At 43.7% G+C, this 14,642-nt stretch overlaps 1 protein-coding gene across 1 annotated transcript in view; it reads left to right on the top strand.

The window, feature by feature from the left end:
• LRPPRC (leucine rich pentatricopeptide repeat containing) overlaps window positions 1-14,642 on the top strand; it is a 124,507-nt gene that overhangs the window by 103,577 nt on the left and 6,288 nt on the right. The window contains exons 32-34 of the mRNA XM_069954370.1: window positions 622-826; window positions 8,697-8,821; window positions 9,538-9,653. Coding sequence (XP_069810471.1) covers window positions 622-826; window positions 8,697-8,821; window positions 9,538-9,653 — 446 coding nt within the window. The remainder of the gene's footprint in view (window positions 1-621; window positions 827-8,696; window positions 8,822-9,537; window positions 9,654-14,642) is intronic.

The following is a 14,642-nucleotide window of genomic DNA, read 5'->3' as shown; positions in this document are numbered from 1 at the left end:
GTCCTGGGCAGCGTTTACCCCCGCCATGGCCCGGTTAATGTATCCGCTTTGATGCAAACGCCGGTGGATAATGAAGTGTTCTCCTCTGATAGCCACCTCCGCCATCGCCGTGCTCCACTATATCATTTGTGATCATTTCTAGAAAGTGATAGCTGTTTATCATAACGCACATCCATTATTTCTGTTTTTCACATAAATACGAGCCGGCCATTAATACAATTTATCTGGCACACGCTTTGCCATTTGCGCTTTTCGATTTGAGAGTGCACCTCCGGCATCTGCCAGGAATACATTATTACGGGCGAAAAAAGCATCTTTTCATTGACATGGAGTGCATCGCTGCTTTTGTTGCTGTGACTTTGTCAAATGCTATCAGAGGCTCGGTGTAGGGGGAACATAGAAATTCCATATTGCTTCCTCAGCATCTCGCCCCATGCTCTGCCAGTTCCATCATTACCTTCTAATCTCCAGCGCGCACGACATTTTTCTGCAAGTTGCTAATATGACAAACAACAGGGTAAATTCTAATCACTTGTCCGCTTGTCTCTTCTGTTTTGCGGCCCTTGTGATCTGTGATTACTCCAGCGTTTTTATCTTGTGCTGTTCTTTCCTCTTCAATAGACGCACTAGTCACTCTGCAGACAATACTGGAAAATGGCAGCAAGCCCATGCGTTCCTCAATGAACAGGCTCGTCAATGCTCTCGCTTTGAATGGAGACGTGCCAGGCCTTGGAAAGATAAAGGAGTTGAGTCAGCGCTATGAATTAGCCGCCCAAGTGCTGCCAGAGAATCTGAACACCTGCGTAGCTTTGGCCCACCTGAAAAAGTAAGTGCATTGCATTGTTTCAAGTGCGTTTTATGGACCACACTGTAAAAGTCCTTAAAGGGGGTATTCCAGTCAAACAAAATTTTTAGTATGTTGCTACCCATGGTGAGACTAACAATTCCTTCAATACTTCTTATTATCTATTGAGTCTTCTCCCCCTAGTTCTCAGCTGCTGATTTCTGCTGAAGACACAAAAATCTGTGTTTTAGCTTTTCTCTCTGTCTCTATCTGCCCGCTTCTGAGACTGCTGATGTAAACAAGTCCCTGTCTGCAACATTGTAGCCTTTTTTGTAATGCCAGAAGGGTTAATAACAGTGAGTTCATTAGCAACTTGACCTCGGAATGGCTCATCGGCATTACGAAAAATGCCTGCCAGGGACTTGTCTACATCAGCTGTCTCAGACGGGAGGAGGGGAAGACAGAGAAAAAGGCTTACACACAGATTTTTGTGTTTTCAGCAGAAAGCAACAGCTCAGAACTGGCGGAAGGTGACTGAATAGATAATAACAAGGATGGAATGAATTGTTAGTTGCACCACAGGCAGCAACGTATCAAAAGTTATGTTTGAGTGGAATAGCCCTTTAAAGTGGGAACTCTTGTGGTCAGGAAATTGTGTTTAAATTAAATGATCACCCCGAGATGATATATAACATACTAATAAAGTGCTATCGGCAATAGTCCTGGCTTTAGCTTGTTTTTGCGTGACTTACCCCTCATAGGAAGTTGAAAATAGAAGAACTACAAAATATGTGTTGTCTCCAACTCCCTGGCTCCTCCCTCTCCCCATAGACAACACATTATCCTATGATGTCACAGAAGGCGGCATAGCTGGATCTTGTCTCTGAGATATTGCCCCTCCCCTAGTGATGTCACCACCTCTGACCATTCCCCCACCCCCTGAGCCTACATCACTATCATCTTGTGATTATACACAGATACGTAGATATCTTTATTGGGACATTTAGGAAGAGTCAGGTGTGATACAACATGCGGCTTTGTGCTGCCACAGAAAGAGCAGAATGGGAATAAATGCAGCAGACTCAATAGTCTGCAATGAAATTAGATGTTCTGCAACAGCTTTGGGTAGGGAACTGGCAGGAGTGTTGGGGGAGAGGAGTAGGCAGAGTGTGAGGACTGTGATAAACAGATATCAATGCATTCTGGGAATTGTGGTATTGAGCAACTGCTTAACCAGAAAGTACAGAGCTAAATGCAGATTACCATTTATGACATTGAACCTCAACTTGCGGCTCTCCAGCTGTTGCAAAACAAAATCTCCCAGCATACCCCTATACAGGTTAAGCATTCAACAGTCTAGCTGTGGTGGGAGTGTAATTTTGCAGCAGCCAGAGAGCGACAAACTGGGGAACGATGATCTGTGCATAGGACATAATTCAATTTTCCCATATGTCCAAGTCATTACTGTATCCCTGTCCCAGCCATAGAGAATACAACCGATAACATATAAGGTAGCTCCCTTCTAGTAGCAGGAAAATTGTCTCTCTAGTGCCGTCTAAAGTTGACTAATCCTTTAAAGGGGAACTATCAGCAGGTTTGACGAATCTAACCTGCTGATAGCTCCCTATTGCAAACGCGATGTCGAGGTAGAAGGGATGTCTCTTAACCTCCTCCTCGGTGCCATTCCCTTGCTGTTAGCAGTGCAATCCTTGGTCCGGAGCTCCGTTAGGAGCACTGCCCCGATCCTTCTAATGATAATCAATGGAGCAGATGGGACGGCTCACGCAATAGGGGCGGGGCAATGCTCCTAAAGGTGCTCCAGACCAAGGATTACACTGTTAACAGCACGGGAACAGCACGGTGGAGGAAGGTAAGAGAAATACCTCCATCCTCACTGCCCTGTGCACAATAGATTTGTCTAACCAGCTAATAGTTCTACTTTAAGACAATTCCAGAACCTTATTTACTAACTGGGTAACATATTTTTTACCATTTAGAGTAAATATTCTCTCTAGTGCCATGTGAACATGGTTACCCTAGAAGTCAATGTCAGACCCTTTCTTATACAGTGCTAGTGAGACAGTTTTCTCAAATGAGCCTGAGATCTATTTTGCATATTATCTTCCCCATTGCTCTAGTACCTGGTTATTACTGTATCTCTTCCTACCACAGTGAATGAACTTGATAACATATTAAGGTTTAGTTTATTAAGTAGAATGTGACTAGCTTGTAAGTCTGTATCAGGCCCTTGCTCACCAGGTGGCAATAGGCAGGCAGTTTTCTTTCATCTAGAGCAAAGCTAATTTGCATAGTATTTCCCAGAAGGCTTTGCTGTATTAGATCTCCATAAGGAGTGTTGGTACCTTTCATGAAAAAATTTATTATGCAGTTCCTCAATTTTGATTATATAAAGTGACTTTTGAAACTGTACAAATTAGGGAATATATTCAACCAGGAACAAAAATCCACTATTTTATAGTTGCTTTGAGTATGTGGGTTTTTGGGTTTTTTTAAACTAAAAACACGATTTACTTTCATGGTTGCCTTTAATGGATACTGATCTCTTAATTTTATCTGACAATTCCCTGGCACTATAGACTGAATACAATGTTGACAGACAGGGATCATTGTCTACAAATTGCTGTGACAATACTAAATGGAGTCCTTTAGCGGAGAGATTGCAGTAATTGAAAGCTTTCCCTCGTTTCTATATGGTGAATTCCTTCTGCTACCATCTGTTTTTCACAGAAGTGACAGTAACTAAGGTCAAGTGGAGAAAGCCGGGTATACATGAGGCCTAAGGGAAGCTTTTGGATACGAGGTTTTCACAAGCTGATAGAAAGCATAAAATAGATCACACAGTAGAAGTATCTGATGATTTTGCTTTAATAATATCTTGTCCTGAAAAAAAAAAACACCTAATATATATCTATTTCTATTTCCCAATTTGTAATTATTTTTTTTAAGTATATTATTATAGGGGCTGCCATTTTGCTTTAGCTTTTTTCTAAATGTTTGTTAAAGGGGTTATCCATAACTACAAAAACATTGCCACTTTTGCACCTCTCTCCATCTTAGATGTGGTTTGCAATTAAGCTCCATTTATTTCAAAGGAACTAAGTTTCGAAACCTGCACCTAAACTGGAGACAAGAGTGGTGCATACGTGGCCATTTTTTGTAGTGCTGGATAACCCCTTTAATAAAAGTCTATTACAGTGTTATATAACTTTCTAATAGGGTCTAGATTTTGCCATCTGAGAGGGCTTTGCTTGCTTTTCTTTCCTTATTCTAGCTCTCATCCCCCCATATGCCTCCAGTGGGAGGTACAAAAGGGGAGGAGGGAGCGTCACCTGGCAGCTTTCAATCAGTCATAGAAGAGCGGGATTCGTAGTGGTCGATGCGTGCCATGCTGCCTAAGGGCAGCTCTTTCATACAGTGTGATAGGGGCTTCAAAACATCATGGTCAGAAAGGTAACCCATGTAAACAGCTTCAAGGCCAATTTTTCAGGCAACCCCTTTAAAAAAAAAAAAAAAAAAAAAAAAAAAAGCATTTAGCGAAATAGTTTACAGCAAGCCCCATAAGTGTAGGCACGATGAACATCTCCAGACCCTATTTTTTTTTTATGGGAAACATTTGTAGGCATGCTCTGTGACCTGTTCAACAGTCAGTTTTATAGGGAGCAGGAGGCTGAGCTGTTCACATTGGCTTCCCTGTTTACTGATGTCATCTGTCGCTAATTCTGTACAAATGACTTTCCAGTAGCCTTCTCCTTATCACAGACACCAGGATCTTACAGCTTAGCTTCAAGCTTATTGGCCAGAATGAAAACTGTAAGATTCCCCAGGATTATTTTATAATGGAAATAGTAAAATGGAAAATTAAAAAAACCCCAACAAAAATTTTTAAAGGGGTTCTTCTAGTAAATTTTACTTGTCCTCTATCCTCAAGACTTGTCCGGCAGACCCATAGACAAGTTCCATAAAAAAAATTGTGTTTGGGGGGGGGGAGGGGTTTCTACAGATCTCCAAGAGGCCAGAGGTCAAACACCCACAATCACATAAACACTTTGAAATATGTTAAACATAAAAACAAAACTTGATTTAAACGCTAGGTTGTTTTCTCATGACCTTAAAAAGGGAAAGAAGAACCTAACCTGCTGATGAGTTTCTTACCTTCATCCTTGGCACATCTCTATGCTAATTAGGCATTTTGGTAACATGGGGACAAGACTACCATCCCCAGTGCACTGCTCTGGCATGCCAGGGGGGGATTAGAGTGCTGGGGGCTGTAGTCCCGCCCTCATTGCATCAAAATGCCTAAATACCATAGAAATGATGATGAGGATGAAGGTAAGCGACTTTCCTTCATCTTCAGCGCTCCATGCACTGTAGGGAAATATCAGCAGGTTAGATTCTTCTAACTTTCTGATAGTTTCCCTTTAAAGCAAAAGTACCACTTATTTTAGTAATAAATTTTTTTTAAAACTGCTGCCAGATTCCTGCCACCTGCGCCAGTTTCTGAAATGCCAATCGGGCCCCTCTATGCGCTGGATGCAGGCCCCGCATCCCCAATGTACCGATTTTCCCTTGCGGCACCAAGCCTGCCTCAAACTCGTAGAGCGGCCCTATTTGCATTTCATAAATCATATGACTCTTTTAAAAAATTAATCACGCCAATGGAATGTAAGCTTTGGCACCGACAAGGTAGTATGAAAAGAAAAAATGTACTAATCTGAGTGGTACATTTGTTTAAAGTCCGGGCTGACCTCTTTTTTTTTTTTTTTTACCCCGACAAGTGGCGGGGAGGGTAAAAGAAATAGCGCTGGTGGCCACTTCCTGCTATCCGGACCCCAGGTTATGGAGAACCGGGTTGTGAGGTGTCAGGTCCGCTCAGCCAGTCAGCAGCCATAGCAGGGTCCCGCCTCAGACAACCTGATATGTCACGACCCGAGTCCCCACTCAGACCAGGAAGCAGCCAGGGCCCGGATTGGCAGTATGCGGCCACCAGCGCTGGGGAGGTGAGAGCATGTTATTTCTTTTATTTTCCCCCTCCACGGCACTTGTAAAAAAAAAAAAAAAAATGATGTCTGCCTGGACTTCTCCTTTAAGGCCAATTTTTTACAAGCTGGTCATTGTGTGTAGATTATATTGCAGCCTAAGCTCTGCAAGGAAAGGGTTACTGATGCTTAGCAGGGATTTGTTCATTGAATTGAATCGCTTGCTGGCTCATTGCCTCCTAACTTTACTTGAGTAGGAATAATATATACCATTATCTTAAAAGCCACAAGGTAATCTAAAAGTTCCTCCATAAAAAAAAAGTCCGGGAACGCCACGACGTGTTAAAGCGCTTGCTACATTCGCTGGATGCAGAATCACTGATTTTTCTCAAACCATTCTTGCATGGCCTCATCATATGAGCAGGTAGAGCGGCTGAGAGCAGAGCCGAGCCCTTGCCAAATGGAGTTGTCATCCCACGTTATGCAGACGGCGCGCTTGCTGTGCGCATACATGTACGCCCCCGTTGTAAACATATTAAATTATTAGCACAGTCCCTCGCAGGATAAAACCTAAAGCGCTGAAGTGGCGCGGACAAATTATATTTATTATCAGTTGTCGAATGAAGCCGGACAGTCGTGGAGGAAAGTGCTGCAGGTAAATATTTAATTCACGATTACCACAAATACAGTCATAGTTTTCCTACATAAATTATTGAATATTGAACATTAATGGGGATTTTTTTAAATTTAACATTCTCAACTAGTTAGTTTTACTCAGAGGGAAAGGGGTGGGTGGCAATGTTAGGGTTTTGGTGCATTAAACATCATTGTGCTTGGCTGTTGTTGGTAAAGTTGTCCTGGATATGTTAAAAAAAAAAAAAATAATAATAAATTGTGTCAGGTATTGCAGTTGAGCCATATTTGTGTAAATGGGGGCGAAGGATAGTGCCACATTGTTAACACATTGTGTTAAAGGGGTTATCCGGCGCTACAAAAACTGGCCACTTTTCCCCCTACTGTCGTCTCCAGTTCAGGTGCAGTTTGCAATTAAGCTCCATTTACTTCAATAGAACTGAGTTTCAAAACCTCACCCAAACTGGAGACAACAGTAGGGGGAAAGTGGCCATGTTTTTTAGCGTTTGATAACCCCTTTAATTCAGAGGTAATTCAGAGGAAGGCAAAAACCCTTATGAGGCAGATACCAATTGCCCCATCACAGAGAAAGAAATACTTCCCGACTCCAATGGCATTCAGAATAATCCCTGGATCAGCGCCCTATCACATGTAATCTAATGCCCATAACTTGTAATATTATATTCATCAAGAGTCCATCAGGCCTCCCTTGTACTTATATAATGAATCGGCCATGACAACATCATGTGGTAGAGAGTTCCACAGTCTTACCGCTTGTACAGTAAAGAATCCACGCCTGTGCTGATGGTGAAACCTAGACGTAGAGGATGCCCCCTTGTTATGGTTACAGACCTAAGAGTAAAAAGATCACTACAAAGATCTCTGTACTGTCAATTCATATATTTGTACATTGTGATCAGATCGCCCCTAAGATGTCTTTGTTCTAAACTAAATAACCCCAAGCTTGAGTTTGAACCTGTCCTGGTACTGTAACCCACCATTCCCTTAATGACCTTTGTCGACCTCCTCTGCACCCGCTCCAGTTCAGCTGTGTCCTCCTTATATACCAGTGCCAGGTGCTGTACACAGTATTCCATATGTTGTCTGACTAGTGTTTTATATAGAGGTAAAACTATGTTCTCATCTTTAGAATCTCGGCCTCTTTTGATCTGATCTGATATAACCATGAAGGTTTTCAACTGTTTTAAAAAAGTGGGTGCTTTGAGGGGTACTTGCCTAGCCCATCCCCTGCCATTGCTATGCCTGCAGTGTCCTATCCCTGCTAATCAGCACTTACTAAACCTCCAGCATACTTGGGTTCTTCCGAACCCAAACACTTAGCATCTGATAACCGATGTCCGAAGAAATTGGATGCAGCCCTAGGGAGTCCTGGAAAACATGGATACAACCAATGGCTGTATCCATGTTTTATCCAACTTCAGCCACCAGTAATCAAATGCTGCACGCTCTGGTTGGGACAAACCTGAGTATGGTCAAGGTTTACTCATCTCTGAAGGAGACTAGAAGAGTAAAGAGGAGGTTCATTTGCACTTATGCACATTTTCTATGAAAATGAATTTGCAGATTAAGGCCATGTTCACACGGCGTAGGACACGGGCCGTTTTGTAACCTGGCTGTATTGGGATGTGGGCATATCCGCGTGCACCCGCAGGTTTTTTTTCACTTTTATCACTGTAAAAGATGCAATCATTAGCATAGCATAGATCAGTGTTATCGGCGATCTATGTATAGAGCCTGCCTGAGTGCAGACTCTACACATAGATCGCGGATCCGACAGGACAGAGGTAAGGAGCTTACCCCCGCCCGTCGGCACATGCGATGAGGACCCCCGCAGCACGGCTGCAGGAGTCCCGGTCACTCAGTGACAGATGCTTGATCTGTCACGGAGCACCTTAAACGCTGTGATCGCTGTAGATCACGTCGTTTAAGGGGTTAATGAGTCGGGATTGCAGCTGACTCTCATTACCTGCCCCGGACTTTGATGTGAGCGGGATCGCTATGCTCCCGCTCACATCATTAACCCCGTCACAGCAGGAACGTATAAATACATTCCTACTGCACGGGGTATGTGCAGTAGGAACGTAAATATACAGATTGCTGACGTGAAGCGGTTAATCACAACTGTTGTTGATCGGCAACAACAGCCATGATTAATACACAACTTACGTTGTGTGAAAACATGGCCTACAAATGCCGTCATGACAGGAAAGTAAAACGGATTTGTACAACTTTTTGCTAACTCTTTGTCTTCTTTTTTTCAGTGGGAACTTAGAAGAAGGAATCTCTCTAATGGAGTCGCAATGCATAAATGAACCCAAAAAAACCTACACGTCCTTCTTGGTCAATCAGTTGTTAAAGAACAACATGGAGGAGGCACTGGAGAAATGTACGTCTGACCTTTTGAGTATGGCCGATGGATGGCACAGGGTGGCAAGGTTCTCCAAACTAGACTATTCGCAGCTGAAGAGGTTGGATGCCACTCTAGGGAGTCCTGGAAAACTCGCTGGGGCTGCATTGAACCTCTGCTGCCGCGGGTAGTCAGATGCCAAGCGTTCAGGTACAGAGAACATTGCCGCAACCAAACAGTTTGGCCGAACTAGTTATCAGTGATTAGTAGATTTTCTACAGGGAGATTTATCTAACATGGTGTAAAGTGAAACTAGCTCAGTTGCCCCTAGCAACCAATCAGATTCCACCTCTCATTTTCCAAAGACTCTGTGAGGAATGACAAGTGGAATCTGATTGGTTGCTAGGGGCAACTGAGCTAGTTTCACTTTACACCATGTTTGATAAATCTCCCCCATAATGTATAGTGTAGACCAGCAATACCCAACCTATTACCATTGATCTCACTAGGGAGGAGTAGATAAGTCGATATACAGCTAGTTTCTCAAACCTAGTGCTAGATCTATGAAAGGATTTATTTAGCAAACCAAACAGTAATCTTTTTCCAGTCCTCTTACCATTGAGCACATTCATGTTGTACCATGTTTTTTCTCTAGCGGTATTCTGATGAATACTACCACAAGTTGAGCATTTTTGCTTTTAGAAATTTTCTTTTTTCGGTTACTCATTAATGCTTTAACTCTTTTGCGTCCGCAGTTAGCGTTTTGGCAGAAAGAATGGCCAATCAGTTTGCAAACTACGGACCTGCAACTGATCTCTTTGTGAATTATGTCAAAGGTGGAAAAGAAGAAGCAGCCAGTCATCTATTACAGGTGAGTGGACGTTTTTGGAAGTAAGACCAGCACAATGACCCTATTGCCTGTCGTCTGCCTTGCTAAGGTCACTATGGTATACAGGAACTGCTCTGATATTTACCGTATTTTCTAGCCTATAAGACGACCCATGACTTTTAAGACGATTGTCAGGGGTTCCCTTATACGCCGGAAAATGTTAATCCCTGTCTGACCGCAGCCCTGCTGCAGTCAGGCAGGGGTTAACTGCAGCTAAATAAAAAAAAAAACTGCGACGGGGATCCCCAAAGCTCTCCCAAGCAGCCGAGCCTCTCATCGACTAAGCTCTGAGACGCTCGGCTGCCGGGAGAGCTTCGGAAGAATACCAGAGTCTTCAGGGATCCCCGTCGCAGTCTGTGTACGTCACACTGCCTGCGCCGGGAATGGGACAGAAGACGCGCGGAGTTAACTGTGGGTTTTTTTTTTTTTTTTATTATTTAACTCCGCGCGTCTTCTGTCCCGTTCCCAGCGCAGGCAGTGTGACGTACACAGACTGCGACGGGGATCCCTAAAGCCTCTGTCATTCTTCCGAAGCCCTTCCGGCAGCCGAGCATCTCCGAGCTTCGTTGATGAGAGGCTCGGCTGCTTGGGAGAGCTTTGGGGATCCCCGGCGCAGTCAGTGTACGTCACACTGCCTGCAATGGGAAAGGGACAGAAGACACGCGGAGGCTGGTAACAGGCCCCAGGTGAGTTAAATGTTTGTTTGTTTTTTAAAGTGGTCGCCCCATACGGTAGGGTTGCTGCCTTTTTTGAGCCCCCCCACCATATGGGGCGACCATACCCGGCGTATAAGATGACCCCGACTTTTAAGAAGAATTTTCGGGGCTAAAAAGTCGTCTTATACGCCGGAAAATACGGTATTGTACTCTAGTAGTCAACTAGCCCACCTGCAAACATAGACAGTCCAGCATGGTAGCCCACTTGCACGAATGTTGTTTCTCTGGTGGCAAATCAACTGGCTATCCTTTTTGGACAAACTTGTTTGTCGGACAGCGCTTTTAGTATTTTCCCGATCGCTTGGTGTACTACTGCTAGGAGATCCATTGGTTAACTGTAGGCTGATTTCACACTTGTCAATAAAATGGCACTGTCACTTAAAAAAACAAACAAACTTCGATGCCTGTAATAAGCAAGGAGAAGTGCGCACGAATGCTCTGGGAAGCTGTTCTGTATCTATATTAGTGCATAGAAATGAAGCTCCATAGTGCTATAATACAGGGCTCATAGAATTGTACCTCCATATACTATTTATTTAATGCTTCCATATGAATCGTGGCATGCTCCATCGGACACCACATTACAGCGACATTAGAGAGTAACTTGGTAATACAGTCCCATGTAAAGCACCACGCAGTGGTTCTCGGGATCTCCTATATAGGGGATTAACATCTCAGGAGCTAAGGAATTGCATTTTCAATGTGGTTCTGATCTCCCTTAGGGAGGGATCACTCAATAAACATGACTTTCTTTTTTTCTATCACATTGAAATAAATTATGCAAACCTCACAAGCAGTGGCGAGTAGTAGTAACTCACAGGGACAAACCCTACCGTTCCATTAACACTGATAGTAAAAGGGGAAACGCGACTACCATAACGTCTCGTTCGGTATTAGCGTCGCCGTCTTTCACGTGTCGATTGCTTATTACAATCTAATTTTTCCCTTTCATTCTCACGCGTGTCGCCGGCTCTTCCCAGTAGCCGACATTCTCTGTAAAAATTAGCAATCGTCAGGGAGGCCGAGCGCTTTCATGCTATTTTACTTGTGCTAAATATAAAACGAAGCCGACGCGGAAGGAGCGGCTGGTGATGAGAACTGCCACTGCTAGTGTACACAAACAGACGCAGATGGGGAGTCTCTTCCCTGCAGGTGGCAGTCAAACAATCACAGTGATCCTGCAGATTGCCGGGTTTGTATAGACTCCCTGTGTCAAATTAAGGCCTGTTACCAATTTCCGATAGTAAACAGCACTATATTCACTTAAAATGCTTAGCAGCTGGTAAAACTGGAAGCCATAAAAAAATGCTGCTTTAGTCCTCACGGTAGACATCAATTTGCATGTTAAAAAGCAGCCAAACCTGAAGGATTTCTCTGGAAGATGGGACCATGTAACCAGGATCTCCTGCATGAAGAATAGGAAATTATGTAAATGTAGAGGAGTGACAGACGCAGCTAGGGCTGACAGCCAGGAGAGGTCCTAATGCTTAGACAGAGCGATGTCACTAAGGGGTCCTCGCATACATCAACATAAAAAGCTTATGCGTTAGTGATTCTGAATGACGTGACTTCTCCTCTATTCTCACAAAGTTCTGCTGCCTTACTGACATTTACATTCCCACCATACAGTGTTCCCTTGGAACTAATCAGCTTCATGTATAGTTTTATGGGCAAAGATTCTTATTAATATAACCTATTGAATAAAATCTCTAATTATTCTGGACTTGGGAGTCCAGTAGGTGGAGTAACTCAATTATTGGCGTGTTGAGTGGAGAGGTTCGACCGAGTTGTTGAGGTTCAGCAATGTTACCTGAACGCTCGGCATTTGACTTTTCGTGGCTGCAGAAGTTGGATGCAGCCTTAGAGTCCTAGAAAACAGGAATACCTAGGCCATTGGCTGTATCCATGCTTTCCAAGACACCCTAGGGCTGCATCTAATCTCTTCAGACTCTCCGCTCAACATTAGTGAGCATGCATGTAGAGAGCTGTCAGTCTCCTAGTAGGACTGCCCCCTGGACTCCTAAAGTCAGAATAAGTAGAGATTTCAGTCAATAAGTTACATCATTTAGTCAGTCTTGCTCTACAACATGATGCTGTCAGATTTCTTGATATGTGATAATTCCCATTAACTGTAAAATGCTGTTGAAGAAAAAAAAATGTTAAAAAGCTATACTTGCCTACCCCTGGTCCCCCTGCATCTGATCTGCCGTTTGGCTCTTTCCTGTTCCCCTATATCCTGTCATCTTCCCGGTTCCGTAGCTAGAGTTTAGAGACCGGACACTGCTGCAGCTGGTGATCGGCTGAATGGGCAGGTCCTCAGAAGTGGCACCGTACTGGGTTAGATGAGTATCTTTTATTTTATATAGCAGCCCCCAACATATTAAACATTTACAACATGATATGGTGAGAAGAACTCTGTGTGCTATAGTACAACTCTGCTGTGTGATTATGAGTAACATGATTATAAGAACTGGACTTTTCTCTAGAGCAAAACGTATCTCCAATGTCTGATAGTTAGGCCTGCTCTATTGATAGTAGGGACCTTTACGTAACAAAGGAATGGTGATTAGTCTTGTTACTAATGGACCATGGGTTACCCCTCCAGAATATACGGGAGACTGTCATTGTGTTGTAACTTGGTCAGATTTTTGTGCAGAAATAGGGTTTCTTGAAAGTATTAATAGCCTGAATCCTTGTTTACCACAAATGATTCCTTAGCCTAGGAAAACAGCCCTGAAGTCCTGCCCACTAGGTGTCTCACTTGCCTTCAATCTGCACTTCACTACTTCTTGTTGTTAGACTCTGTCTCTAGTATTAGACACAAAAGTGGAATGGGGCTTAGTGTTATGTGCAGAAGAGAGAGACTGAGGACGCCTGGGCTATGTACCTGCAAGCTGAGACAGTCTGCCACCTCCAAAGGGTGCAGTCTGTGCCTGAAAGGTAAATCAAAGCTTCCCTCTTATCTGGGCAGTGGCAGTTCATCGCATAGTGTAACTGTTTTCTTACTTTACGGCTGCAGCTTTTATCCTTTCTGCTCACATAGCACCTGGCAAAGTCAGTACATCAGCAACTCCTTCTCCCGTCACATCTACAGCATCTACAGTATAGCAATGTACAGGAAGTCATCTCCTGGCTTAGTGCCAGCCTGTTCAATCCATTACACTTTGACTAACTCTGTTGTGGCATAGTAGTGAGTAGTAGACGCTGTGCTATGGTTGGCCAGACCATGATAAACAGCCCAGCTCTAGTGCTGATCCCTGAATATAGAGAATGAGGAATAGCCGTACACCATGGGAGGAGGGGGGGGGGGTGATAGTGACAGCACTAACATCACCTTGCATGATAGGTACACTATCCTCAAGCTGCAACCGTCACCAACTTAAACTATTGTATTGCCCCCCAAAAGTTATACAAATTACCAATATACACTTATTACGGGAAATACTTATAAAGTGCTTTTTTTCCCCTGCACTTACTACTGCGTCAAGGCTTCACTTCCTGGATAACATGGGGATGTCACTTCCTGGATAACATGGGGATGTCACTTCCTGGATAACATGGTGATGTCACTTCCTGGATAACATGGTGATGTCACTTCCTGGATAACATGGGGATGTCACTTCCTGGATAACATGGTGATGTCATGACCCAACTCCGAGAGCTGTGCGGGCTGTGGCTGTTGGAGAGGATGACGGCAGGGGGACACTGAGGGTCACAGGGCACTGGAGGGACACTGAGAATCCATCTGCCATCATCCTCTTCAGCAGACACAACCTGCACAGCTCTGGGAGTCGGGGCGTGACATCACCATGTTATCCAGGAAGTGACCTCACCATGTTATCCAGGAAGTGACATCACCATGTTATCCAGGAAGTGACATCACCAGGTTATCCAGGAAGTGACATCACCATGTTATCCAGGAAAAGACATCACCATGTTATCCAGGAAGTGACGCCTTGATGCAGTAGTAAGTGCAGGGAAAAAAGCACTTTATAAGCATTTCCTGTAATAAATGTTTATTGGTGGTTTGTATAACTTTGGCGGGGGCAATACAATACTTTAATAAAAAATTTTGGACTTCTCCTTTTAAATGCTTGGTTACAACAGGTGTTAATACAAGAAATATTTAGTGTCCTGATATGCGTTATCTTCTAGATGCTCTTCCTGCGTGACACCCTCGCGGCTATACCGCACAATATCCTCTCACCTTGGCTGACTGTACATCACTTTGCAGTGGGCCGCATACTCTTGATTT

The sequence above is a fragment of the Dendropsophus ebraccatus genome, chromosome 15 (assembly GCF_027789765.1).
Source record: "Dendropsophus ebraccatus isolate aDenEbr1 chromosome 15, aDenEbr1.pat, whole genome shotgun sequence".
NCBI classification, from domain to species: domain Eukaryota; kingdom Metazoa; phylum Chordata; class Amphibia; order Anura; family Hylidae; genus Dendropsophus; species Dendropsophus ebraccatus.
This window is presented reverse-complemented; position numbering and strand designations above follow the sequence as displayed.